This window comes from Meles meles, chromosome 1, assembly GCF_922984935.1.
Source record: "Meles meles chromosome 1, mMelMel3.1 paternal haplotype, whole genome shotgun sequence".
Taxonomy (NCBI): domain Eukaryota; kingdom Metazoa; phylum Chordata; class Mammalia; order Carnivora; family Mustelidae; genus Meles; species Meles meles.
The window spans coordinates 37,882,804-37,909,660 of NC_060066.1; the positions used below are offsets into that span (position 1 = coordinate 37,882,804).

Here is a 26,857-nt window from a genome sequence, read left to right on the forward strand (position 1 = left end):
TTGCCATATTACTCTCATGACATTTATCACTGTGTGAAATTTTTTTTTTTTTGATTTATTTTTTTGACAGATAGAGATTACAAGTAGGCAGAGAGGCAGGCAGAGAGAGAGAGAGGAGGAAGCAGGCTCCCAGCCAAGCAGAGAGCCCGATGCGGGGCTTGATCCCAGGACCCTGGGATCATGACCTGAGCCGAATGCAGAGGCTTTAACCCGCTGAGCCACCCAGGTGCCCCCACTGTGTGAAATTTTGAGAACATGGACTGAGTGTCCACTGTTGAGCCAGGCCCTCTGCTAGGTGTTGCAAAGATGGATGTGTGCAGCTCAGTTTAGCATAAAATAATAACTAAAAAGAATCACAAGGTAGGATAAGAAAAATGATAAGGAAAAAACAGGCAGGTGTGGAAACCTCCAGTAGGGGACCCAATTATCTTATAAAGACACATAAAGTATCTATGAATAATGCTACAAGAACTACAACCTGAAATGAAGATAATTTTAAAGGTACATTCAAATAAAATGCTAGTACAAATTTATTTTGGCAAAATTCAATAATGTTAAAATATTCTCATTCTCTAAACAAAACAAGGAGAAATAAATAAAACCACCCCAAACAAATGAAAACTATGGTTAATATATATGTGATGGAGATCACAAGTATTACATTCATTTCAGTCTCTAAAAGAAGGTCTTAAGGGTATAGCTATATTGAAATATCAACCTAATTCAATTTTACAGAGATATTCAATTGTTAACAGCTCTAGTCATAGTTTCCAGTTGTTTATATCTATAGTCTGGAACGCTTGCATCTAATTCTAGTTGATAGCTCTTTTTTCAAGGAAAAACTTCAAAATAAAACTTCATGGAGGAGGGAAAAGTCAGGGGATTGCTGAATGTTTCTCACAGAAAAGGACATTAGAAACTGAGAATAACAATGGGAATCTACTAAGGGAAAAACAGACAGGGGATTTATGTTATTTTATTTCATTTTTAAAGTTTTAACAACATGTATTAATGTACCAAGTGCAGTGCTCACAGAATAATACTGCATAATATGTAGAAGTTATGTCTTGTACATATACTTTTAAGTAAATGTTGACATAAACTTGTTTGGATCCTTCACTTAAAAACAAAACGTTGAAGGAAGGCAACCTAGCTATTTAAGGCTTTGGATCAATCAGGGCATTGTTATCTTTCTATCGATCTATCTATTCATCCATCTATCTAACAAGTATGATATTAGGGACTGTAAGAACTACAAATTAATTGACATTATAAAGGGTTTTAAAATTTTATGATATACTACTGTGATGATTATATTCTATTTAAGTATTTTCTGATTTTTTGAGTACCTACGATCAGTAACTGTGCTAAGAAACAAGAAGACTGGCCAAGACAGATCTGTTCTTTTATCTATGTGCCACCTCTTCAGTTTGCCAAGGACATCCTTAGCTGATATGTACAGAAGAAAAACCACAGCCTCCTGCCTCTCACATACATCCAAGTGCCAATCACCATGTAAAAGGGCAACAGTGACGAGGTGTGTAACCTGCATATTGTGGACATTGGTACAGTTTATTTTAGTTCTCAGTACTTCATTTCCTCAGGCTATAAAATACGCTTAGACATAGTAAAAATGGCTGCTAAGAGAAAAAGAAACAAAAGCAATTCACGAACAATGAACTTTATCTAAGTGAAAGGCGTCAGAACACCAAGTATAAGAAAAGGAGTTGAATGAGAGGAAGCAAATCAGGGTTCTATACTTAGCTCTACTTTTAAGTGACATTGCACAAGGCATGAAACCTCCTGAAACTTGGTTTCTTATGGTGGTTTTGTTCTGTAACAATTTGCTAAGAAAGGTCCAGAGTTGAGAGAGAAAATTGCATGAGATCTAGAGGTATGAGGGAACTAAATACTGGCCAATATTCTCTCAAAGTCATGCTTTGTAAAAGAGCGAAATTCCGACTCAGTGGTGCCGGCAGATTCCAGCTTGCCTTCCCTCTTCTTGGTTCTGTGACCAACTCTTTTTCCTGACCACTGGCCCTGCTGACTACGCAGGCTCATCCCCTCCACAGACGTGACAGACAGACTTCACTCCCAAACTCTGGTGGTCCCTCCAGTGGCTGGGCGTGCCTGTGACATGTCTCTGATCCACAGTCCCCTTTAGATCCTTACTTCACAGCTTCTTCCACAATTTAGCAAGGCCATATCCCTAAAATAAACCCCTTAGGCTAGAACACTTACAGTGGTTCTGCTGCCCTGACTGAATCCTAATGTATTCTCTCAACTGCAAAACTGAGGTTTTAGAAGGAAAAGATCTACAAATTTTAACGCGGCATCAGGGAAATACAAATCAAAACCACAATGAGATATCACCTCACACCAGTCAGAATGGCTAAAATGAACAAGTCAGGAAATGACAGATGCTGGCGAGGATGTGGAGAAAGGGGAACCCTCCTCCACTGTTGGTGGGAATGCAAGCTGGTGCAACCACTCTGGAAAACAGCATGGAGGTTCCTCAAAATGTTGAAAATAGAACTACCCTATGACCCAGCAATTGCACTACTGGGTATTTACCCTAAAGATACAAAAATGTGATCATTTTTATGCTTAACTTCCATACTCCCTTCTCCCCCAACATACAGAAACTCCCTTCTCCCCAACACAGAAACACGTTTTGATTAAAGACAAAAGCTGAGTAATGTGTGCAGCAGGAATGAATGAAAACCATCATAAAGGCTATTATTTAAAATTGGTCAAGAGAGGGAGCAAATTATTCTTCACGGAGTATCTTTTGGTATCTTTTGAATTTTACCAGTAATCCCTATTGAAAAGCAAAAATAGGATCATGTTAAGGTTCTGCTTATATTTCTAGCAAAATTAATCAGCACTACTAGGCTACATCAGATCTAAAATCTCTTGTCTTCATTTGAATCAGGATCTCTCAGAAACATTCCACTACCTGATCTACTGGTTATCCTTAATCGTGTATCATTCAATATTTCATTAATTCACTCAACTATTTATTAAGTAGCTATTATGTGCCAAGCATAATATTAAGTACTGGCTGTTCAGAAGTGAGTAAAACATGCCACATTTTCATACTCCTACCCTTTGGATCTACTGCTTTCTTAGTTCAAAATGGCCCTCGCTTCTCCTGCCACTCAGACTCCTTGGAAACAAATTCTGAAGTTGTATACTCTGTGAGACATTCCCTGAAAATCCACTCACAGAGTTAATCATTCATTTCTTTCTTTAAATTTTCCATTTTGTACCTATGTCAATTTTAGAATTCTTGTGTAATGTGTCTGTCATATTTATTAGCCTGTGATATCCTATGTACATGGAAGGTGTTCATCCTGATTTTGATGTGGCTCTTCTGTAATCCTAAACATCCTATACTTGTGTCTACCACAGCACTTTACTCACTGCACTCTAATAGATAATTAACTATTAATTCTTTGATTGGACACTGAGCTCTGTAAGGGACAGGAACATATCAGAAATTATTTCATTTTTTTCTTCGTGTAAAAGACATTCTATGGCATATAACTGATGTTCAAGTCTTATTTTTGATATGCATGCCAAGGTAACTCAATGGTGAAATGAACAGTCTTGATGCTGGGACAAATGGTGCTGGGACAATTGTCTATCCATATGCAGAAGAAGGAAGTTGGACTTTAACCTCATATCATACACAAACACTTGAAATGGACCCAAAATCTATAAGAACTAAACCCATAAAACTCTCAGAAGAAAACATAGACACAAGTCACTAAAAAGAAAATACCTAGGAATAAATTTAACCAAAGAGGTTGAAGATCTGTACTCTTTAAACCATCAAACATTGATCAAAGAAACTAAAAATATAAACAAATGAAAAGATAGTCCAGGCTCATGGATTGGAAGAATTAATATTGTTAAAATGTCCACACTACCCAAAGCAATATACAGATTCAATGCAATCCTATTAAAGTTCCAAAGGATTTTTCACAGAACTAGAACAATAATAAAATTTGTATGGCACCACAAAAAACCTCAGTAGTCAAAGCAATCTTGAGAAAAAAGAACAAAGCTGGAGGGTTCACAATTCCAGATTTCAAGATACACTACAAAGCTGTAAGTCCTATCAGCACAAAACAGACATACAGATTAATAGAGCAGAATAGAGAGCCCAGAAATAAACCCATGCTTACATGGTCAATCAATCTATGACAAAGGTGGCAAGAATATACAGTGGGGAAAAGGTAGTCTCTTCAATAAATGGTACAGAGACAACTGAACAACAGAAGAATGACATTGGACTACCTTCTGACATCATATACAAAAATAAACTCAATATGGACTAAAGACCTAAATGTGAGGGGCGTCTGGGTGGCTCAGTGGGTTAAAGCCTCTGCCTTCAGCTCAGGTCATGATCCCAGGGTCCTGGGATGGAGCCCTGCATTGGGCTCTCTGCTCCATGGAGAGCCTGCTTCCTCCTCTCTCTCTGCCTGCCTCTCTGCCTACTTGTGATCGCTGCCTGTCAAATAAATAAATAAAATCTTAAAAAAAAAAAAAAAGACCTAAATGTGAGACCTAAAACCATAAAAATCTGAGAAGAGAGTATAGGCAATAGTATCTCCAATATTGGCCATAGAAGCATTTTTCTAGATGGGTCTCCTAAGGCAAGGGAAACAAAAGCAATTAAAGGCACAGCATAGGTAATGTAGGGATATTGTAACAGTACTGTATGTGATAGACAGTAGTTATATTTTTGGCGAGCACAGCATAGCATACAGAAAAGCTGAATCACTATGTTGTACATCTGAAACTAGTACAACATCGTGTGTCAACTATATGCAAATAAAAAAAAATTAAAACATAGGGATAAGTCTTCATGATCTTGGATCTAGCAATGGATTCTTAGATCAATTATAAAAACCTGTGCAAAGATCATTATCAAGAAAAGATCACTTATAAATTATATATCAGATAAGGATATAGCATTTAGAATAAATAAAGAACTCCTACAAATCATCAACAAAAAACAACTCAATTTAAAAATGGGCAAATGGCTTGAGTAAACATTTTTTCCAAAGAAGATATACAAATGACCAAAAAGCACATGAAGGGCTCAACATCATTAATCATTATGGAAATGCAAATTCAAACCATACCCAATAGGATGGTGAGAATGTGGTGGGATTGAACCCTTGAGCATTGCTGGTGGGAATGTAAAATGGTTCAGTTGCTGTGAAAAAGAGTTTGGCAGCTCCTCAAAAGTTAAATATAGAATTACCATACGACCATAAAATTCCATTCTTAGATATATATTCCTAATACCTGAAAACAGGTACTGAAACAGGTACTGAAACTTGTACATAAATATCCACAGCAATATTATTCATAATGGCTAAGAAGCAGAAACAGCTCAAATGTCCATCAGCAGATGAATGGATAAACAAACTGTGGTATTTACCTACAGTGGAATATTATCTAAAAGTAACTAAGAATGAAGTATTGATGGGACGCCTGGGTGGCTCAGTTGGTTAAGTGCCTGCCTTAGGCTCAGGTCATGATCCCAGGGTCCTGGGATCTAGTTCCACATCAGGCTCCCTGCTCAGTGGGGAGCCTGCTTCTCCCTGTGCCTACTGCTCCCCCTGCTTATGCTCTCTCCCTCTCTCTGACAAATAAATAAATAAATAAAATCTTAAAAAAAAAAAGGCAAGTATCTACACATGCTTCAATGTGGAAAAACCTCCAAAACACTGTGTTAAGTGAATAAGACAGACACAAAAGGACAACTATTGTATGATTTCTTTTTTTTTTTTTAAGATTTTATTTATTTATTTGTCAGAGAGAGAGAGAGAGAGCAAGCGAGCACAGGCAGACAGAGTGGCAGGCAGAGACAGAGAGAGAAGCAGGCTCCCAGCCGAGCACGGAGCCCGATGTGGGACTCGATCCCAGAACGCTGGGATCATGACCTTAGCCGAAGGCAGCCGCTTAACCAACTGAGCCACCTAGGCGTCCTTGTATGATTTCTTTTATATGAAATATAAATATGAATATAAATATATGAAATAAATCCATGGAAATAGAGAGCAGATTGCCAGGCACCATGGAGAGAAGGTACTTAATGGGTAAGGGATTTTACTTTAGGCTCTAAAAAATATTTTAGAATGAGACAGAGATGGTGGTTATAGATAGGGGTGGTAGTTACACAATATTGTGAATGTACAAAATACCAGTGAAGTGTCCACTTTAAATGGTTAATTTTGTGTAATGTGAATTTCAAACTCAGTTATTAAAACACAGAAACACAAACTTTATTTCAATGAATTAAAGGAATAAATAGGACAGATACAACTGAGTTAAGGCTAGATGGTCATCAAGTTTCCTAGGAAAATAAGGCCCAACTTTTTTGCTGACAGAATATGTAGTTTTTAAGATAATGTATATGGATGCATGGGTGGCTCAGTCAGTTAAATATCTGCCTCCAGCTCAGGTCATGATCCTGGGACAGAGCTCTGCACTGGGTTTTCTGCTCTTCTGCCTCTTACTCTTCCTGTGTGTGTGTGCCCTCTCTCTCTCTCAAGTAAATAAATAAAATCTTAAAAGAAAAAAAATGACCTATAAATTATGTAAACTGGAACTTCCTGAACCTGAAAACTGAATGGAGTAGAGGAAAGCTAGAACTTGACCCTCACTCCTACCATGTGATGTTTATAGATCAGGACTGGTGTAGTACATGTAAGGTGTGCACCAGATCCTCCATGCAGGACCAGCTGCTGGAAGTGTTTCCTGCATCCCTCTCCTGAAATGTGGGAAATTTTTCACTCAAATTTGCACCCCTATTCAGGAGCATGTTCAATCACTTATCAATGAAACGCTGTAATAATACATTTATATTTTTTATTTGAGAGAAAGAGAGTGGAAGAGGAGAGGGAGAGAGAGAACCTCCAGCAGACTCCCTGCTGAGCATGGAGCCTGACACAGGACTTGATCCCACCACCTCAAGATCAGGACCTGAGCTGAAACCAATTGTTGGATGCTTAACTGACTGAGCCACCCAGGTGCCCCTGTTGATAATACATTTCACACTATGAAAGTGCTCTGTGCTAGGGATAAATCAATGGACAAGGATGGTGAAGATCTGTCTTCAGGATCAAGACAAAGTATATAGATAATTAGAATTAAATATTCAAATGATATGTTAAGAGCACACAGAAGAGGTATTAACCTGCTCTTGTGGAGGCTCAGGCAAAGACTTCCTGGAAAATATGAGGCTCCCTGAGGTTTGATGAATGACGGTAGTTAGGCAAGTGAAAGAGGGGAGGGGGGAACTCTCCAGGCAGAGATCATGTATCAAGGCCTAATAGCAAGTGACAAACCTTATTTTCAGGAAGCTGAAAGCAGCTCATTATGAACAGAGCCACAGGGAAATCAGAAAAGAATGAGGGTAGCTGTAGAAGCAGCAGCTCATATAGAGCACAGACTACTACTTGGGATTTGGTTTTAGGCACATTATTTATCTTGGTTAGGCCTCAGTTTCCTCATGTAGAATTAGGGAAAATAGTTCTCACCTCATATCATTACTACAAAAATTAATTTAAATAAGTTCGGTAGAGTGATAAGTATTATATAATCCATTATTAAAATTGTTACTATTATTAATGTCACAACAGAGATAAATACAGTTTTGGTGGTAAAAGGGCAGAACCCCAAAGCAATCAGCATTGCAAAAGGATTCAACAAAGTCTACATATAAACAATGTTTTAAAGAAATTCAATCAAATAAATCAGCATGGTATGTTATAAGGAACAGATGTTAGTAAATTTTACAAGCAAAAATAAATTCAAAAAAAATGAGAAAATAGTTAACAATTTTTAAAATCATAAAGACCTCCAGGTTTACAATATACAGAAGGTTTTTTTTTTTAAGATTTTATTTATTTATTTGAGAGAGAGAGAATGAGAAGAGAGAGCGAGCATGAGAGGAGAGTGGTCAGCCCGAGAAGCAGACTCCCTGCCAAGCAGGGAGCCTGATGCTGGACTCAATCCCAGGACTCCAGGATCATGACCTGAGCTGAAGGTAGTTGCTTAAACAACTGAGCCACCCAGGCACCCCTACAAAAGCACTTTTAATGCCTAGTATCTTTGTTCTAGCAAACAGTTCTACCTAACTCTGATGAGAAACCACGAGAAGCCTGGGTGAGAGGGCAAGAGCTCTACATTGCTCTCGTTTGGGACTAATTCCTTTAAAAATGTTCTCTGTAAATATAGGTACTTTACGTTAGAGTGGACTAAAAAATAAAAGCAACCCACAGGTTTTGTTACTTTTCTCCTCTTATCATCATAAACAGAAAGGAGAAACTTAGAAAAAATAATCTGACCTTGAATACAGTGAATTTCAAGGGAAAATGTGAATGTATCATTAGCCTGAAGTGGAAACTTGCATCAAATAGCAAGCTTTAAAAAAAAAAAATGCTGACATAACCTTAAATTTGTAATAGGTACAGTGTAACAGTTGGTAGGACCAGAAGATTTCCAAGCAAAATCATTAATGCAGAAGTGGTACCCCAACACTTAGGTTGGGCATGCTGAAGACTGTATCACCAACCGTTGTTCTGGCAATGAAACAGTAGAAAGTGTAGAATGTTTAATAATTTCCTACCTGCTGGCCATATTCCACTCAAGGGCTGGGTTTTGAGAGTTTCTTTCACTCTCAGTTAGCACCCCTCCTGTGCCACTTTCCTTCTCTGGTTTTAGTTGATCCCACTGTGCAGTACCAATATTGATGGACTGCAGGTCTATTTGGTATTGTCTGTCTTCAAGTTCTGATCCAGGGTCTCGAAGAATTCCCAAGTTCAAAGCTCTCCTGTAAAGGCAATGAAAAAAACGTAAACACATAAAATATTCTGTTTATTTTGTGCACTAACATAATATCATTACCATTTTTTCTTCCTTTGGATTATTGATGGACTCATTGAGTTAATCAAATCTCCGAGGCAGGTTTTAGGAAGTAACCAGTAGGATTACTTGAAAATGTACCCTAAACTTATGTACAGTAATCAACCCTACAATGATTTTTTACATTGTTCCCAGCAATGTACTGTTTTTCTAAGTACTTTTACATCCATGATTTCGGTTCTTGAGCTGCTGTGGAGGCTCTATTTTTATCACCATTTTTACTAAAGAGAAAATAATTCGGAGAGGTTGAAAGACTTAGGCAAAGGTACTGAGGTAGTTTGTGACAAAACCACAACTTAGACCCAGGCTTTCTGACTCAAAACCCAGTCTTCTTTCCAATGCTAATCATCTACCTTCTTCAGGCCTTTCATGTCTCCTGAGGAAAGAGACAGAACTTTGTCAATCTACTGCACTTCCCTAACCCTTGCCCTTGGTTCTTTTTTTTTTTTTTCCATTTTATTTATTTTTTCAGCGTAACAGTATTCATTGTTTTTGCACAACACCCAGTGCTCCATGCAAAACGTGCCCTCCCCATTACCCACCACCTGTTCCCCCAACCTCCCACCCCTGACCCTTCAATACCCTCAGGTTGTTTTTCAGAGTCAATAGTCTCTTATGGTTCGCCTCCCCTTCCAAATTTTTTTTTTTTAAATAAACATGTATTTTTATCCCCAGGGGTACAGGTCTGTGAATCGCCAGGTTTACACACTTCACAGCACTCACGATAGCACATACCCTCCCCAATGTCCATAGCCCCCTCCCCCTCTCCCAATCCCACCTCCCCCCAGCAACCCCCAGTTTGTTTTGTGAGATTAAGAGTCATTTATGGTTTGTCTCCCTCCCAATCCCATCTTGTTTCATTTATTCTTCTCCTATCCCCCTAACCCCCCATGATGCTTCTCCATGTCCTCATATCAGGGAGATCATATGATAGTTGTCTTTCTCCGATTGACTTATTTCACTAAGCATGATACGCTCTAGTTCCATCCACGTCGTCGCAAATGGCAAGATTTCATTTCTTTTGATGGCTGCATAGTATTCCATTGTGTATAAAGCCCTTGGTTCTTTATACAACCCAGTTGCCACACAGACTGAACTGTTGAGAAAACTACACTGTTTCCAGGTGGAGACACACAGTGAGGATTATTGGCCCATACAGAGTTGAAACTTGGACCTTACTGGACCCAATGCTAAACAAAGAAATAAAATCATCAGTGGCATAAAGCTAAATTAGAGGAAGTAAATTATTACATTTTTCGTGAGGGTTTTAGAATGAAAATAGCAAAGAAATATGGCAGGAAGAAAAGAACTGGGTTCAGGGTTTGGAGGCCAGATAAACCTATATTTGCATGAGTTTGGGAACATTTAGTTTTGTTGGTTCACAAATGTTTTAAAGTGAGTCATCAAAAGGAAAATAATATTAGGCCCCTATGAAAGTTTCAATGAACACAATGATATAGAGACTAAAAATAACTTCACTAGTACAAGTACTAAAAAAAAAAAACCTACAACTGCAGCTATTTGAAAAAAATACAATTAAATTAATTACATCAACTGAACACTAAAGAAATTAATTGATGGGGGTGGGGTGGGGAGAAGGAAGCATGGGTCCTGTTCTGAAAACGACAAAAACAGGTAAGGTTCCAATTAAGACTGTGCTGTGGCTAAGTTAAGCAGTGTGGGTCAGACCATGTCCCCGAAGGCTGGTCAAATACTGATGGAAGGTGGGTAACTGCAGCGACTCAAGATGGCAGGTGTCTAGGCCAGCTGCTGGGGAATGGAGACAGCATCTGTTGGGCCAGGCAAGGTTCTACTGTGCCAGACAAGGTACCAGCTGAGGCTAATGAATTCAAGTGAAGAAAGGGGTTGGGAAAGAACTGGAACTGAATGAGCAGGCAGTTCAGGTAGGGTGATATCAGAGAGAATTAGAGAACAGGGAAACAAACAGGCATTTGTCTAGAAACCATAGCAGAAGCCAGAGAAGAATTCCCATTTCTAAAGTTAAGAGCTCAACTTGTTGTTTTCCTTCTCTTTTCTAACTTAGAAGAACTGCAATCTAGGAACGGGGATGCAAAGAAAAATAGCCTAAAATTTTACTTAAAGCAAAGCCTAAAATTTTACTTGAAGCAAATAATTACATTAGAAATACAGCCTGGGTGCCTGGGTGCCTGGGTGGCTGGGTGGCTCAGTCGGTGAAGTGTCTGCCTTCGGCCCAGGTCATGGTCCCAGAGTCCTGGGATCGAGCCCCGAATTGGGCTCCCTGCTCTGCGTGAAGCTGGCTTCTCCCTCTCTCACTCCCCCTGCTTGTGTTCCCTCTCTCGCTGTGTCTCTCTCTGTCAAATAAATAAAATCTTAAAAAAGAAATACAGCCCACAAAATGGGATATGAACCTTTTCAATTTGTCCTAATGATAGTAAAAGAAAAAAGAAAGCATGAGGGTAGAGATGGGAGGGCGTAACATTTAGAATAACCCCATTTTGGTACAATGTTCTTGTTTTACCTTAATATTGGTATAATTCTGCTTAAAGGCCCACCTCAGACTTCACTTTCTATGAAGCCTTTCCTGACCAACCTTTCTCCAAACTCATCTCTCTCAAATCTGTGCTCCTGGGGTTCCTCTATACTAAAAGTACAATAACATCACAATGACATGTCAGTTTTTCCCAATATATCATACATTTCTTGAAGTCAAGAACTAACTCTCCTATCAAGCTATCAGTAAATGCTGTTTCAGTTCACTGATTTGAACAGACACAAATCTTGACAAATCTCAAATGGAGAACCTATTATGTCCATAGCAGTAAGAAAACAGTTTTTAAACAGCAAACTTTTGATTCAGGTGCACATGAATTCAGATATACAGTAAACATCTTGGGCAGTTAATCCCCATGCAAAAGTTACATTTCCTTATTTTAAACTAGCCAATGCTTCCTACACTTTAAATAAATTCCCTAAACATATTTTTAAGGTGAACTAAAATATTTTAAGAATCCTTCTAGAAAAAGTATGTTATGAAATACAGTCAGTGCTATATTAAAAGACAAAGTAACTCAGCCCAGCATCAACATCAGTCTATTTCCCTTGGCACATGGATGTTGTATAATCACAAGATTAAAACCACAAAACACTGAGTTTCATATCAGAGTTTTCCGTGTAGGCTTGAAATATCCCACATTTTTTTCTTAGTTTAAATTGAGCTATATTTCTCCTATCTACCCGTGGAGAACATGACTTCCCACAGGTTCTTCTTTCCTATGCAAATAGTTTTGTATCATGAGCAACAGTCAGATACTTCTAAGTATGCTAATTTTAAAATTCCAAACTTTGGGGGCACCTGGCGGCTTAGTCGGTTAAGCAGCTCCTTCCGCTCAGGTCATGATCCCAGGGTCCGGGGATCGAGTCCCACATGGGGCTCTCTCCTCAGCTGGGAGCCTGCTTCTCCCTCTCTGCTGCTCCCCCTACTTGTGCTCTCCTGCTCTGTCAAATAAATAAATGAAATATTTAAAAAAATAAAATTCCAAACTTTTTAAGAATCAGGGTTGGAGATTTTATTTGATTTTATACAAAAGGGGAGAATATATCTGCCATTTTAACCTGATTTGAAAGTTCAGTAAAATTTATATTTGGGTATATAAGTCCAACTTAAAAGCTAATTGTAAAACCATTTAAATCTGAGTTGTAGAAAAACAGGATAAGTGAAAGATTCACGTGAGCTTTACCCTCAGACTTTTCCCAATGATCATGAGCATGAAGACATTATTTAACTTCTCTGTGCTTAGTTATTTCAATAACTAAATACAGAGATAAATAAAATATATGACTAGAAGTTATTCATAAAGAGGTCTATTATAAATGTAATGATCATTTCTGAATAGCATCTTAAGTGGTTCTGAATGAATAAGATATCTAATCACCAACTAATCATAGATGCACAGGCACCAAGAATAAAACAAAGGTCACTCTTCTAATTATGAAAACCATAATGAAAATGATAAAGGTTTAGTATTTCCAGGGTCACTTGCTTCTAAAATACGGCATATCAGAAACCCTGAATGTACCTTCTGACTGAAACAACTAGAATAATTGACAAAAATTTGAAGTTACCTTTTTTTTAGGTGCAATAATATCATTTTATTTTTTAATAAACATATAATGTATTTTTATCCCCAGGGGTACAGGTCTGTGAATTGCCAGGTTTACACACTTCACAGCACTCACCATAGCACCTTTTTAAACACATCTTAGAGCTGGCACAGGAAAACAGAAACTTCAAAGTACCCCCCCACCACCCCGCCGACCCCGCCAACCCCTCCCAAAGCGAAACCAGGAAAACTAATAAATAAGCACCTGCCAAAGCCAGCTTTTGCTCTTAGGTTTTCTGCTGAATCCTGCAGACATTGATTTTCTGCTCTGATAACTGCATGGGAGATAAAGCTCAAGGCCCACCCAAGATGATGAATCAACTTAATTGCAGATCCTACATATAAAGCTGGGGTCACAGAGGGCTACATACGTGGTGAAAGTGTGAATTAAAAACAGCCCTCCTGGGGAGCCTCTTAGTGATAGAGCAGTTCAGGATCTTGATTGCAGGAGTGGTTACAAGAATCTACATGTGATAAAACTGCACAGAGCTATACACACATAAACAAAAGGAGAACCCAGAGAACCGCTGAATCTGAATACAGCTGTGGACTGTACTGATGTCAACTTCCTGGTTTTGATATTGTACTACAGTTATGCAGGAGGTTAGGCAAGACTTGAAATGACAAAACTCTCAGAAGAAAACATAGGGGGTAAGCTCCTTGGCATCAGTCTTGGCAATGATTTCTTGGTTTTGACCCCAAAAGCAAAAGGCAACAAAAGCAAAAATAAATAAGTGGGAGTACATCAAAATAAAAAGCTTCTACTCATCAAAGAAAAGTATCAACAAGATGAAAAGACAACCTCTGAAATAGAAAATTTTGCAAACCCTATATCTGGTAAGGAGTTATATTCCCAATACACAAGGAACTCCTACAACTTAGTAGCAAAAACACAACCAATTTTTAAAACGGGAAAAGGATCTGAAATAAACATTTTTCCAAAGACATACAAATGGCCAACAGGGAAATGAAAAGGTGCTCAGTGTAGGGCAGTGAAAATACTTTGTATGTTACTGTAATTATGGATATGTGTCATATGTCATTTATCTGTCCAAATCTACACAATGTGTAATGCCAAGAGTGAAACCTCATGGAAACCAGGGACTCGGCATGATTATGATGTGTCACCATAGTCTATCAGTTGTAACTATGTACAACTCTGGTGGGTGGGGGATGTTGGTAAAACTCCAAAGTAATGAGCTACACATTAAAAGGTAGAATAAACTAAAAAAGAAAAAAAAAATAGAGGGAAGGAAAGAAGAAATCAATGAAATAAAAAAGACAGGGAAGGATCAACAAAGCCTAAAATAGAGAAACCTCCAGTAGTCTAGAGAAAAAAAAAAAAAGAGCTAAAGACAGAAGGCCTAAGAAACTAAATTTGCAATTTAAAAAACTACAACTATGATGCTGCAGAGACTAAACAGATAAGAGGATATTAGAAAGATTTCTAGTAACAAAGATTTTACAACTTATTGTGGAAAAAAAACTCTTATCTAATTTATCACTGTCCCTAAAGATATTTCTTATCCTTTTCACCATGGGATGAATATAACAGTTGCCCTCTCATTTCTTCCACCACATATAATGCTACTTTCTCCTTTCATAAGTTCTTTTTCTATGTAAAAATGACTACTTTAAAACTATATCCTGACAGTTAAAACTGCTGGTCATGTAATAACTAGTGAAAAGCAACCACATACTTCACTATTCCGTTCCTTACTCAAGACTGTCAACTCTATCTTCCTATCTCAAAGGCCACTAAGCAAACTTGCATTCCCTCATTCAGAGAGTATTTAGTGAGCATTGCATGCCAGGCCCTGTGACAGGCCCTAGGGATGCTAGATCCCTCTGTGGTCTCTGCCCTAATACAGCTTACAGTCTCCCTGGGGATTTACAGGGAATAGCGAAAAGAGTTAATGCTATAAAAGGTTAGGTATAGAATGCAACTGGAAGCACAAAAATGGGATCCAGATCTAAGGGACCCTGGAAAGAGGAAGCAGTGCTTAAGGGAGTTCAAAACAGCCAAACCTCATTCCATGTAATGAAAAAAATTAAAAAAAAAAATTATTTCAGACAGAGGAAACAAGAGGTTCAAAGGTCCAGAGGTATGAGAGAGCAGTATAGCCAGAAAACTTGAAAATGTTCTGAACCATTGGTGTGGAGAGAAGTATGGAAGAAAGTAAAGTCACAGACTAGTGAGGCTTCAAGTCAGACAGGCCCATCAGAAAGCATCCGAGAACAGCACCAGGCCGAGACTTTGGGGGTGGAGGGGTGTGGCCCACAGGTCATGCTTGCTTAGCAAATTGGTATTTTCTCCTCTGCCAAAAAGGTTACAGAAATTATGTATTAGCACAGTAGTCAAGACTAGAGAAAGATCTGAGTTTCTGTCTTATTTTAAGAACTAAGTATGATAAGGAGCCCAGCACAGAACTTGACACATCATAAAAACCTCAGTGACTATTAGGAAAAAAAACATCATCCTACTTTGATTCTCTCTTCAGCCTCTGTATAAAATATTAAATAACAGTGAAATAATTAGAAAGTGAGAGGAAGAAAGACTCACTGGATAAAGTACACATTCGGATTCTGAAAAAAACAAAAGCCTAAAGCAAACAGCAGCACTGACCTTCCATTGAATTAATCAAACTGAGTGAATTCTACCTAAGGTATTTTTTTTTTCTTCTTTAAGATTTTATTTATTTATTTGACAGAGAGAGACACAGCAAGAGAGGGAACACAAGCAGGGGGAGTGGGAGAGGAAGCAGCAGGCCTCCTGATGAGCTGAGCAGGGAGCCCGATGTGGGGCTCGATCCCAGGACTCTGGGATCATGACCTGAGCCGAAAGGTAAACGCTTAATGACTGAGCCACCCAGGCACCCCCTACCCAAGTGTTCTAATTAGTTCTGTTTCATCAATCTAAAAACATTTTAATAGCGTTCTGGGTTAGTTTGTAATAAACCCCCAACTTTCTAAGACAGGAAACGGTTCTTTAAAACTGTTTAAAAAACAGATTTTCTTCAACAATTTCTTAATCTCTTGAGATATCAAAGCCAGGAAAGAATGTATTATTGTACATTTTCCCAAATATAAAATTTAAATCACTGTTACAAATAATATAGGTAGGCCATTTGGCTTATTAGCTTAGGTTAATATAAAGATGAAATATATTTTAAAGAATTAGCTCTTATGCACAAACTTTGTAAGTTTGGTTTGAGTTTTCTCTGATAGAAATAAATACAGGGTAATTTTTTTCAGACTTAGATAATAAAATCTAATTTTTCTAATTACATGATCCATATGACTTACTTTCAATTCTTTAAAATCAGAAAACACACAGTGGCACACTGATTTACTTCATTTTCCACAAAGTACTTGTTTTTTATTTTTTATTTTTTCTCAACTTGAAACACTCACTGATCTTTTTTTTTTAAAGTATAAGATGCTCATTTTGGACATTCAAAGTACTTTATTTTTCAATACTAAATTTAAAAAAACCATTCAAAATGTTTTCATTCAAATACCATATGTTAACTCCTATTAAGCACTCTGAGAGGAAGATGTCTTATGAAAGATGTATTTAACTAGATCTTTTTTAAAGGTATAAATACATATAGTCACAATTTGAAGATAATTTTAATTTTCATTTTTTCAAATGCTAGAAATCATTTTACAACTTTTAAAATGTGATATTCCCTAAGCAAATGACTTTTAATTTAAAAATAGCCAGTTAGAAGTGAAAAACAATTTTACTTCAAAGCCAAAAACAAAAAGACACTTTAATTAAGAGAGCTTTGATTTAGTGCACTGCATTTTCACAGCATAACAAACAACTGCAAAATCATCAGAGCAAGGGATTTTAATAAAATGGTACTTTATTAGAAAACTCATCAGAGGAAAAGAGCTTTGTGGCTTTAGTGAGGGTCAGGATGCCTAATATTAATAATATCTACCTTACAAAATAAAACTAACATCCCTAGTGTCCACCAGTGGATGGATGGATAAAGATGTGACACACACACACGCAACACAACAGTATTCCGCCATAAACACACACACACAAAGAAATCATTTGTAACAACCTGGATGGACCTTGAAGACATTATGCTAGTGAGTCAGAGAAAAACAAATACTGTGTGATCTTCACTTATACGTGCAATGGAAACAAATGAGAGAGATCAGAGAAAGAAATCAGACTTTGGTTATCAGGAGCTAGGGATAGGAAGGGGAAATTGGAGAAACATGGTCGAAAGGTACAAACTTCCAGTTCTAACACGTATCAGTGCTAGGGATGTAATGTACAATGATAACTATAGCTAACACTGCTATATGATCTACACGAAAGCTGTAAGAGAGTAAATCCTAGGAGTTCTCATTACAAGGAGAAATCTTTTCCCCTTTACTCCTTATCTTTTTATTGTTTCTATATGAAAAGATTGATATTAGCTGAATCTATGGTCTTAATTAGTTCACAATGTAAATCAAACCATCATTCTGTACATCTTACCGTGATGTATGTCAATTATTTCTCAATAAAACTGGAAGAAGCCAATATACATACAGACTTATAAGATGAATAAGTAGTTTTGGGGATCTAGTGTACAGCATAGAGATGATAGTTAATGGTATACAGTAAGAGAAGATCTTAAGTTTCATAAAAAAAGGTAACTGTAAAATGATGGCTGTGTTTAATTAGCTTGATTGTGGTAATAATTTCAAACTATACACATATCAAATGATCACTTTGTACACCTTAAACATATACAATTTTTATTTCTCAATTTATCTCAATAAAGCTGGGAGAAAATACAGGAAAATACCTTTTTAAGAGAAGCTTATATTGTATTACTTCCTAATTAAGTTTTTTCCTAGAAATGTTTGATATCATAAATAGAATAAAATTTTGTCTTAAATTCACATACCTCTAAAAAGCTCTATGAACTATGCTCTTTATCCTTATTACAGTCTTTAAGACCTTTTAGCAATTCAAATCAGGAAAGGGGGTGAGTTAAGATGCCCATAACTTCCTTGCCCTTAACACAAAAAGCTGCTTTATTGGCTAAAATGTAGGAGTTATAATTGTAATTGCTTTGCCCTTCCGAAACTCATCTCCCATACCATTTGAACCATTCAGCAGGTGGTGTAGGAGGATAAACTAAAGTCTGCAATAGTTGGTCAATAATATAATCATAAGGAACCAAAGAAGACTTTAAGTATATAACAGGAAACATAGCTTTAATGTTTTCCTTTTTAAATTGATTTAGTCTGGGTCAGGCCTTTTGTATGTTTACATAAGGAACAGCTCATGTTGAACCATTTATACTGCTCACTGCTGAATAGGCATATCTTTCGAGCTCACTGTGAAGAAATACAATTCATTACTTACAGCTCAGTTGAGATCTACAAAACATTAAACAAGCCAGAAAATAGGAATGTAAAAAGAAGTAAAATTTATATGCATTGATTCAATTAAATTAATCTGCATTTTTATCACCAAGTATCTATAGCGACAGTAATTTTGAGAGTATACAGTGTAGGGGATATAAATAGTTGACCGGGCTGAGGACTACTGCTGATTTCCATGACCAATGGCAGGGGTTCTTGTCCTCACAGGGCAGAAGAATGACCTGAGAGCTTGTTAAAAATGTTAAGTTCCCACCTGCAGAAATTCTGATTCAGCAGGTCTGGACCGGGACTGAGGAATATGCCTTCTCCCTTGTTTGTTTGTTTGAATGCAAACTAGCATTTTTATTGACTTAAAAACCAAATTCTAATACTGAGAGCATCACTTCTTTGACCTGGAACATCGTAAGTCTAGTATCTGAAGTGAAAGGAGCAAGGACAAGAACCAGTAAATCCAAGGCTATTTCTTTTATAAACCAGATAAATTAATACTTGTCCTGCTTCCTTCACAGAGTTGTCTCTGCTAATTCACTTCACCCTTGAAAGCTGGGTCAGTGTCTATTTTCTCACTTCCATGTACTTTGCCACAAGCCTTGACACATAGTAGGCTTTTAATATATCAAGTTGAATAAATACTCTTCTTTATTTCTCTTGAGGACTGTAAGCAATCACTTTTTTCTTTTTCTCTCCTGTATCTTGAACCTTCAGACAAATTATGTTGAAGTTAGTCTCCTTGGAAGAGAGAGAGGCTCTCCCTAAGACCCTGCACCCTCTCTGGCTAGCACCGTTTCTCTCACAGTCCCTTTTAACCAGAAACCTATCTTTCTCTCAGTATTTCTATTTCCTCACAATTTATTTTTTCTAACCAAGAACAATCAGGTATCACCCCTCCTTCTCCTCTGAAATTTTCCTAGAAAAGATCCCCAACTGATTTTCTAATTATCGGATCCAGTGGATGACTTCTAGTCATTAACTCACCTGTATTTTCTGGGTATTTGACAATTCAAAATGGCAGCAGAGCACACTGGTGAAGAGCACAGACTGCACACTTAGCCTGCCGGGATGGATGATTCGAGCTCTGCCACCTACCATTGAGTACCTTTGAGCAAATTAAATTTACTGCGCTTCATTTTAATTATCTGAAAAGTGAAGTCAAATGAGCTCCTTCATGCCAAGTAATACCTGACACAGAGTAAATGATTAATATATATTGGAAGTTATTATTATAACAATCTTTCTCATTATTAAAATTTTCTTCCATGAACTTGTGTACTTCCACACTCCCTCAACTGTCCTCTAATTTCCTTTACTGGATTCTTTTTTTATGTTTGCCCCTTCAATATTAGTGACTTCGAGGGCTCCATCTTCAGATTTTATGTTTTATATATATTCAGTAGCATGACTGATTCAAAAATGCCATTATATGGGGTGGGAGGTTGAGGAACCAGGTGGTGGGTAATAGGGAGGGCACGTACTGCATGGAGCACTGGGTGTGATGCCAAAACAATGAACACTGTTATGCTGTAAATAAGCAAATAAAAATAAATAAATAAATTTTAAAAAAATGCCATTATATGTACTTCTCAACTGTATCTCCAATAAGGAGATAGGTTTCCTAGGATCCCCTTACATTTTCTGACCCATCCATTTTATGATGAATGGCATACATTTGAAAAACAGTTGGCTACCACTAACTAGAGTTCCATGGTCAAAGAAAGCACAGTATAAACTATATTAAGAACATGACTTTTATTTTTTATTTTGTAAGATTTTACTTTTAAGTAATCTCTGCACTCAACAAAGGGCTTGAACTTCGAAGGCCAAGATCAAGAGTCACATGTTCTTCTAGTTGATTGTGGACTCTGAAAAGCAATCTGAGGGTTTTGAAGGGTCGGGGGTGGGAGCTTGGGGGAACAGGTGGTGGGTATTATGGAGGGCACACATTGCATGGAGCACTGTGTGTGGTGCATAAACAATGAATTCTGTTACACTGAGAAGAAATAAATAAAAAATAAAAAATAAAAAACCCCAGAAACTAAAATTCATTTTTAATTAATACAAACTTTTAAATAAATAAATTCTACTTCAACAAATAGTTTTATGATGGGGCAATAATAAAACTCACCTTTTTTCAGTTGTACAAAATTAAATGATCATGTACACAAATCCACAAAATGGAGTGTACAGTAATAATGATATGACAGCAGTATTTACCAGTTCTCTTTTTTTATGGGTAAATTATAGGCAATTTCATTAATATACAGAATACCTCTTTCTGAAGGTTTCTCAAAATATCCTCACTGGTTAAGAAAGTAAGAAGCTAGATTTTCACATTTTATTTTAAGGAAAATATGAGCTTTGAAGTTTTTTTGTTTGTTTGTTTGTTTGTTTTTCCCTTTAGCAGTCAGACCTGAGCTGGTAAGTCCTCTTTTGCTCACAAGTGTTATAAATGGGGTATATATTTACAAGGCAATGTAAGAAGATACAGGGTACAATGTATGGTCAAAGTGGGGAGGGGAGGCGAACCATAAGAGACTATGGACTCTGAAAAACAACCTGAGGGTTTTGAAGGGTCAGGGGTGGGAGGTTGGGGGAACAGGTGGTGGATGATGGGGAGGGCACGTTTTGCATGGAGCACTGGGTGTTGTGCAAAAAGAATGAATACTGTTACGCTGAAAAAAAAAATAAATATTATTAGTATATTAAAAAAAAAAAGTATATCAAACTATCCCAAACAATTCCCATCACATCAGAAATATATTCCAAAGAAATGAATTAACTGAACATGTACTGCATTGAAAAATTTGTTGATGTGATCAAAGAACCCTTATGTGATCTCAGAGAAATTACTGACAGACACACTACAACATGGAGAAATGAATATGCTACTTCAATTTTGTAAACTAATTATGTTACTGATCTATTTTTTTTTTAAAGATTTTATTTATTTATTTGACAGAGAGAGAGATCACAAGTAGGCAGAGAGGCAGGCAGAGAGGGAGGAAGAAGCAGGCTCCCTGCGGAGCAGAGAGCCCGATGCGGGGCTCTATCCCAGGACCCTGAGATCATGACCTGAGCTGAAGGCAGCGGCTTAATCCACTGAGCCACCCAGGCGCCCCTGTTACTGATCTATTTTTTAAAGACGATTTATTTAAGAAGGAAAGAGAGAGAGAAAGAGAGCACGGGAGAAGGGGGAAAGGGAGAGAGAGAATCTCAAGCAGGCTCCCTGTTGAGCATGCAGCCTGATATGGAACTCAATCCCATGACCCTGAGAACATGACCTGAGCTGAAATTGAGAGTTGGATGCTTAACCAAATGAGCCACCCAGCTACCCCTATGTTACTGATCTTTAGTAACATTGATTATTCATTTATCAGAAGGTTTTTGAGCATGCAAGGATATAAAGTGATCTATATTAATAGTTGTTTGAATTAACTAAGAATAAATCAGGTCAAACCTACTCTTTTTTGGTTTAATGATAACACTGAGAAAACAACATCACTATTATAACATCACTATTATAACTTAATGTTATAAAGATGGATGGATGACTAAGTTTAAATACTTTTAAAAATATATTGGAGAAATATGGACTTGATGAAAATACAGTAAAATGGATTTAGAGTTGGCTTATTACCAATCCAAATAATAACTATTTGGAGTCAAGTTCCTAATAACATGACAGAGGATTTGGCTCAATTCAATAGCTTTTAGCATTAATTTTAATGAAGTCATATAAATCAGCCTTATCAAATTTTCAAATGACAAATATATATAATACTATATCTCAAAATACTGGAACAGAGTCAAAACTAATAAGATAAAATTTAAGAGGAACAAATGCAAAATTCCATATATAGGTTCAAACAGCCAACTCTACAAATACAGGATGTGAAAGAGATTGCTTGACAACACTTCACCAAAAAAAACACAAAACAACATAAGAAAGCCTAGAAGAGGTAGGCTGGCTTATGAGAAAGAAAAGAAATATCAAAACCATTGTTAAATGTCATTGCAGCCTTTTAATTTTTAAATAGCATAACACATACCATGCATACACTATAAAGTTTCAGAGGATTAGGCAAACTCTTCCTTATTACACTAACAAAGTAGTGTAATTCTTACCTACTATTCTTACATTAATTTTTAAACACTAAATTTTAGAATAAATTTATTTGAATTTCTGAATTTCAATTGTATTTTAAATAATATGCAATAATTCCTTGACAACATGAGATCAAAGTTCTTTTTTTTAGAATGTTACAATATTATACTACAGGTGTGTTTATATAAAATCCTCACAGATTTTCAAAATATCCAAGTACCTGCCATAAAAGTTAACCTCATTTATGTATTAGAACCTAGAATGGTCTTACTCAGCAGTATATTTTGCTATAATTCCCACATAGGTGACTTTGAAAAATTAATTGTAAATGTAGTAAAATCCTGCATTCTTCAGGTTTATTTAAATTTCATCTCTCTAGGCTTCGAAAGATGATAATAGACTAAATAGATGAAATTTATAATGTGTCTTTATTAAAGAGACAGACCTCCTACTTGCTTCCAATGTTTCTACAACATATCTCTGGCAAGATTCCTGATTTATGATTCTTCTATAATATCTACCATAGCTGCAAATCAACTCCTATTATATAAATCATGAACTGTGTGTTAACATCCTTTATTGCAACTGTTAACATCCTTTTTCATTCAAATATTCTTCAAATCTTTATCCAATTTTTTTCATTTTGTTTACTCAAAATAATTGGTCTTGGTAGTTAATGGGTTCCCTATTTATTTCTAAATCCAATTCGAGTAACCTATTTGAAACTTTCTATAAAATTCTCCTACCATTTTAACATTTCCTCTTTCTTTATTAATCCATCATCTCCTACTCTTAAAATTATGTTTACAAAAACAGACTTCCTTTCAAAAATCATTTAAATCAGGATTCATAATTGGCTTCCATTTATTCAAAATCTTCACTAATGATTTTTTAGCAATAACTGCAGCATTTAATCACACTGGTAAATAATTAAAAACAAAGCTTTGAAAGACTAATGACACAGAGAAATGTTCATAGTACATTATTAGACAGGAAAAGCAAGTTCTTACTACGTTTATAAATATCTTCTGTAATAAGGAAAAAAACCTTTAGCCTTATAAAAATATTTCTAAAAAAGCAACTACAGCTGAATTAGTTGGACTACATGTAGCATAGTCCTCATATTAAGTTGCTTGGGAAATCTTTAATACAATTCCTAACAAAGCCATTTCCATTTACCTCTAATCACCACCCACAGGATGTGATACGTGACTTCATTTTACAGATGCTGATGATTTAGGTAAGGAGGCTGGGTAAAGGCAGAGTCCAAACTGGAAGCCACACTTTCTGATTATAAATTCAGACTTTTCTATACTTAACAACAGAATTGTTTTTCAAAATAAAACACAGAAAAAAAAAAAAAAAACAAAATAAAACACAGGATTATACTTTTTAAAAATAAATGTATAGAGATGGAAGAAAAACTAAGAGACTTCAAATTAATAAAGAATATTTCCAAGACTATAGACTAGAGCAGATTTACAATAAGACATCTGACAGGGGAGGGAGCCTTTAGACCTGGCATATAACAAATCACTGCTTTAAAAAAAAGTTGCCATATTATTTGAGCTGCTTCAGACCAATATTTATTACAAAATTGGAGACCAGGAGTCAAGATTCTCAAATTTATGTAAAATAAATATTAAGTAACACTCTACTTATAAAGGAAAATAGTAGCTTTTTAAAAAATGCATTAATAGGGGCGCCTGGGTGGCTCAGTGGGTTAAAGCCTCTGCCTTCGGCTCAGGTCATGATCCCGGGGTCCTGGGATCGAGCCCCCGCATCGGGTTCTCTGCTCTGCGGGGAGCCTGCTTCCTCCTCTCTCTCTGTCTGCCTCTCTGCCTAGTTGTGATTTCTCTCTGTCAAATAAATAAAATATTTAAAAAATGCATTAATAGTCTGAGAAATCTCTTAATACATGATCTTAAAAATATGAAGAGTTCAAAATGCAAAATAATCAGAATAAAGATGGTTTAAGGAAAGGTACCAAACAACAATCTTCTAGTCAGTAACTGGTACATAGTTTCACGTTTGATTTAACAGTTTGGTATATTTTCCCTATCGTCTGGCAGAGTACTACCCTTTCATCACCATATATTAGAGGGTACATATCTATGCATCTAATCATACCAGGGCATCACAGCTTTGAAGTGCTACCTCTAATTGTAAGGAGCAAATGTTTTTACCTAAGGGCCTTCCACTCACTTCTAGTCCTAAGACATAGTAGAATGTCTTTTACTATGTCAAAGTAATGTCTAGTTTGTAGTTTGTAGTTGTTTGTAGTGTCTAATATAACAGTACTAATAAAAAACAAAACAAAACAAACACAAAACCAGTATTAATGTTAAGTGTTTCTATCAGAATGTAGAGCAATGGTAACTCACATTGAACTACTGGAAAGGTAAGCCTGACATAATCCACTTTGAAGAATGATTTGGTAGTACCTCCTCATAGCACTGAAGCTATGCCTAACCTAGGACTTAGCAATTCCACTCCTAGGTGTACACCCCAGAGCCCAAGCTTTACAATACAATAGCCACTAGCTGCATGTGTCTATTGAAAATTAAGTCAATTAAAATTCAACACAATTTTAAAAATTTAGTTCCTTAGTTGTAGCCATCACAGTTCAAGCACTCAATAGTCACACTCAGCTAGTGGCTACTGTATTAGAGCAGATAGGAATATTTCCACAATCACAGCAAGTTCTTTTGTAAAGCACCACTCAAAAGAAAATATTATATATGTATACAAGGAGGATACTGAAGAATATTCATCACTGTATGTGATAGAGAAAAACTGAAAACTTCAATGTTCATTATTAGAGGAAAGAAAAAACACCTGGCATACTGATGCAATGGACAATTAAGAAGAAGTAAAAATCCATGAATGAAATTAGGAATATCTGAGTGTTAAGTCTTAACATGAATAAACGTAGAGTTAAAAAAAGAAAAAAAGCAAGGTGCAGAACAGCGGTAGGTAGTGGGTATCCAACATATTTTCTTATTTTGTATATTTTTCTGACATAGTTGCTTCAATAAAAAGGCTAAAGAATAGTATTTTGATTATTACAGATTTGTAATAGATCTTGAAATCTGGGATTATGACACTTCCAGCTTTGGTCTTAAGATTGCCTTGGTTATTCAGGTCTTCTGGGGTTACATATAAGTTTTAGGATTATTTGTTCTAGTTCTGTGAAAATGCTTTGGTATTTTGATAGCGATCACATTAAATCTATAGATTGCTTTGGGTAGTGTGGACATTTCAACAATATTGGTTCTCCCATTCCATGAGCATGGAATATCTTTCCGTTTGTATCATCGTTAACTTCTTTCATCAGTGGTTTATATTTTCTGGAGTACAGGTCTTTCACCTCCTTAGTTAAGTTTATTTTCAGGTATTTCATTCTTTTGGTGCAATTATAAGTGGGATTATTTTCTTAATTTTTCTTTCTGCTTGATCATTACTCTATGTACAAATGTAAGAGATTTCTATGTAATAATTTTGTAACCAGCAACTATACTAAATTCATTTATCAGTTCTAGTTGTTTTCTGGTGGACTCTCCAGGGTTTTCTATACACATTATCATGCCATCTATGGATAGTAACAGTTTTGCTTCTTCCTTACCAGTCTGGATGCCTTTTACTTCTTTGCTTTCCTTGTCTGAATGCTGTGGCTAGGATTTCTAATACTAAGTTGGATAAAGTGGTGAGTGGTATTCTTTGTCTTATTGCTGATCTTAGAGGAAAAAGTCTCAGTTTTCCACCATTGAGTACAATGTTAGCTGTGGGTTTTTCATATACGGCCTTTATTATATTGAGGTATGTTTCCTTTAAACTACTTTGTTGAGAGTTTTTATCATGAATGAATGTTATACTTTGTTTTTTTCTGCATCCATCGAGATGATCATGTATTTTTTATCCTTTCTCATGTTAATATGATGTATCATATTGCTTGATTTGTAAATATTAAACCACTCTTGCATCTCTGTAATAAATCTCACCTGATTGTGGTTAATGATTTTTTTTTTAGTGTAGTGGTGGATGTGGTTTGCTAATATTTTGTTGAGGATTTTTGCACCTCTGTTCATCTGAGATATTGGCCTATAGTTTTTGTTTTTTTGTACAGTCTTTATCTGATTTTGGTGTCAGGGTAATTCTCGGCTTGTAGAATGAATTTGGAAGCTTTTCTTTGTTTTCTATTTTTGGAATACTTTGAGAAGAACAGGTGTTAACTCTTCTTTAAATGTTTAAATGTTAAAAG

The 26,857-nt window shown here is 36.4% G+C and overlaps 1 protein-coding gene across 1 annotated transcript in view; it reads right to left on the minus strand.

Annotated features, from left to right (window-relative positions):
- Nucleotides 1–26,857, minus strand: part of VPS13B (vacuolar protein sorting 13 homolog B) — an 811,037-nt gene that overhangs the window by 276,681 nt on the left and 507,499 nt on the right. Inside the window, exon 31 of the mRNA XM_045996973.1 lies at nucleotides 8,654–8,857. Within this exon, the coding sequence (XP_045852929.1) occupies nucleotides 8,654–8,857 (204 nt within the window). The remainder of the gene's footprint in view (nucleotides 1–8,653; nucleotides 8,858–26,857) is intronic.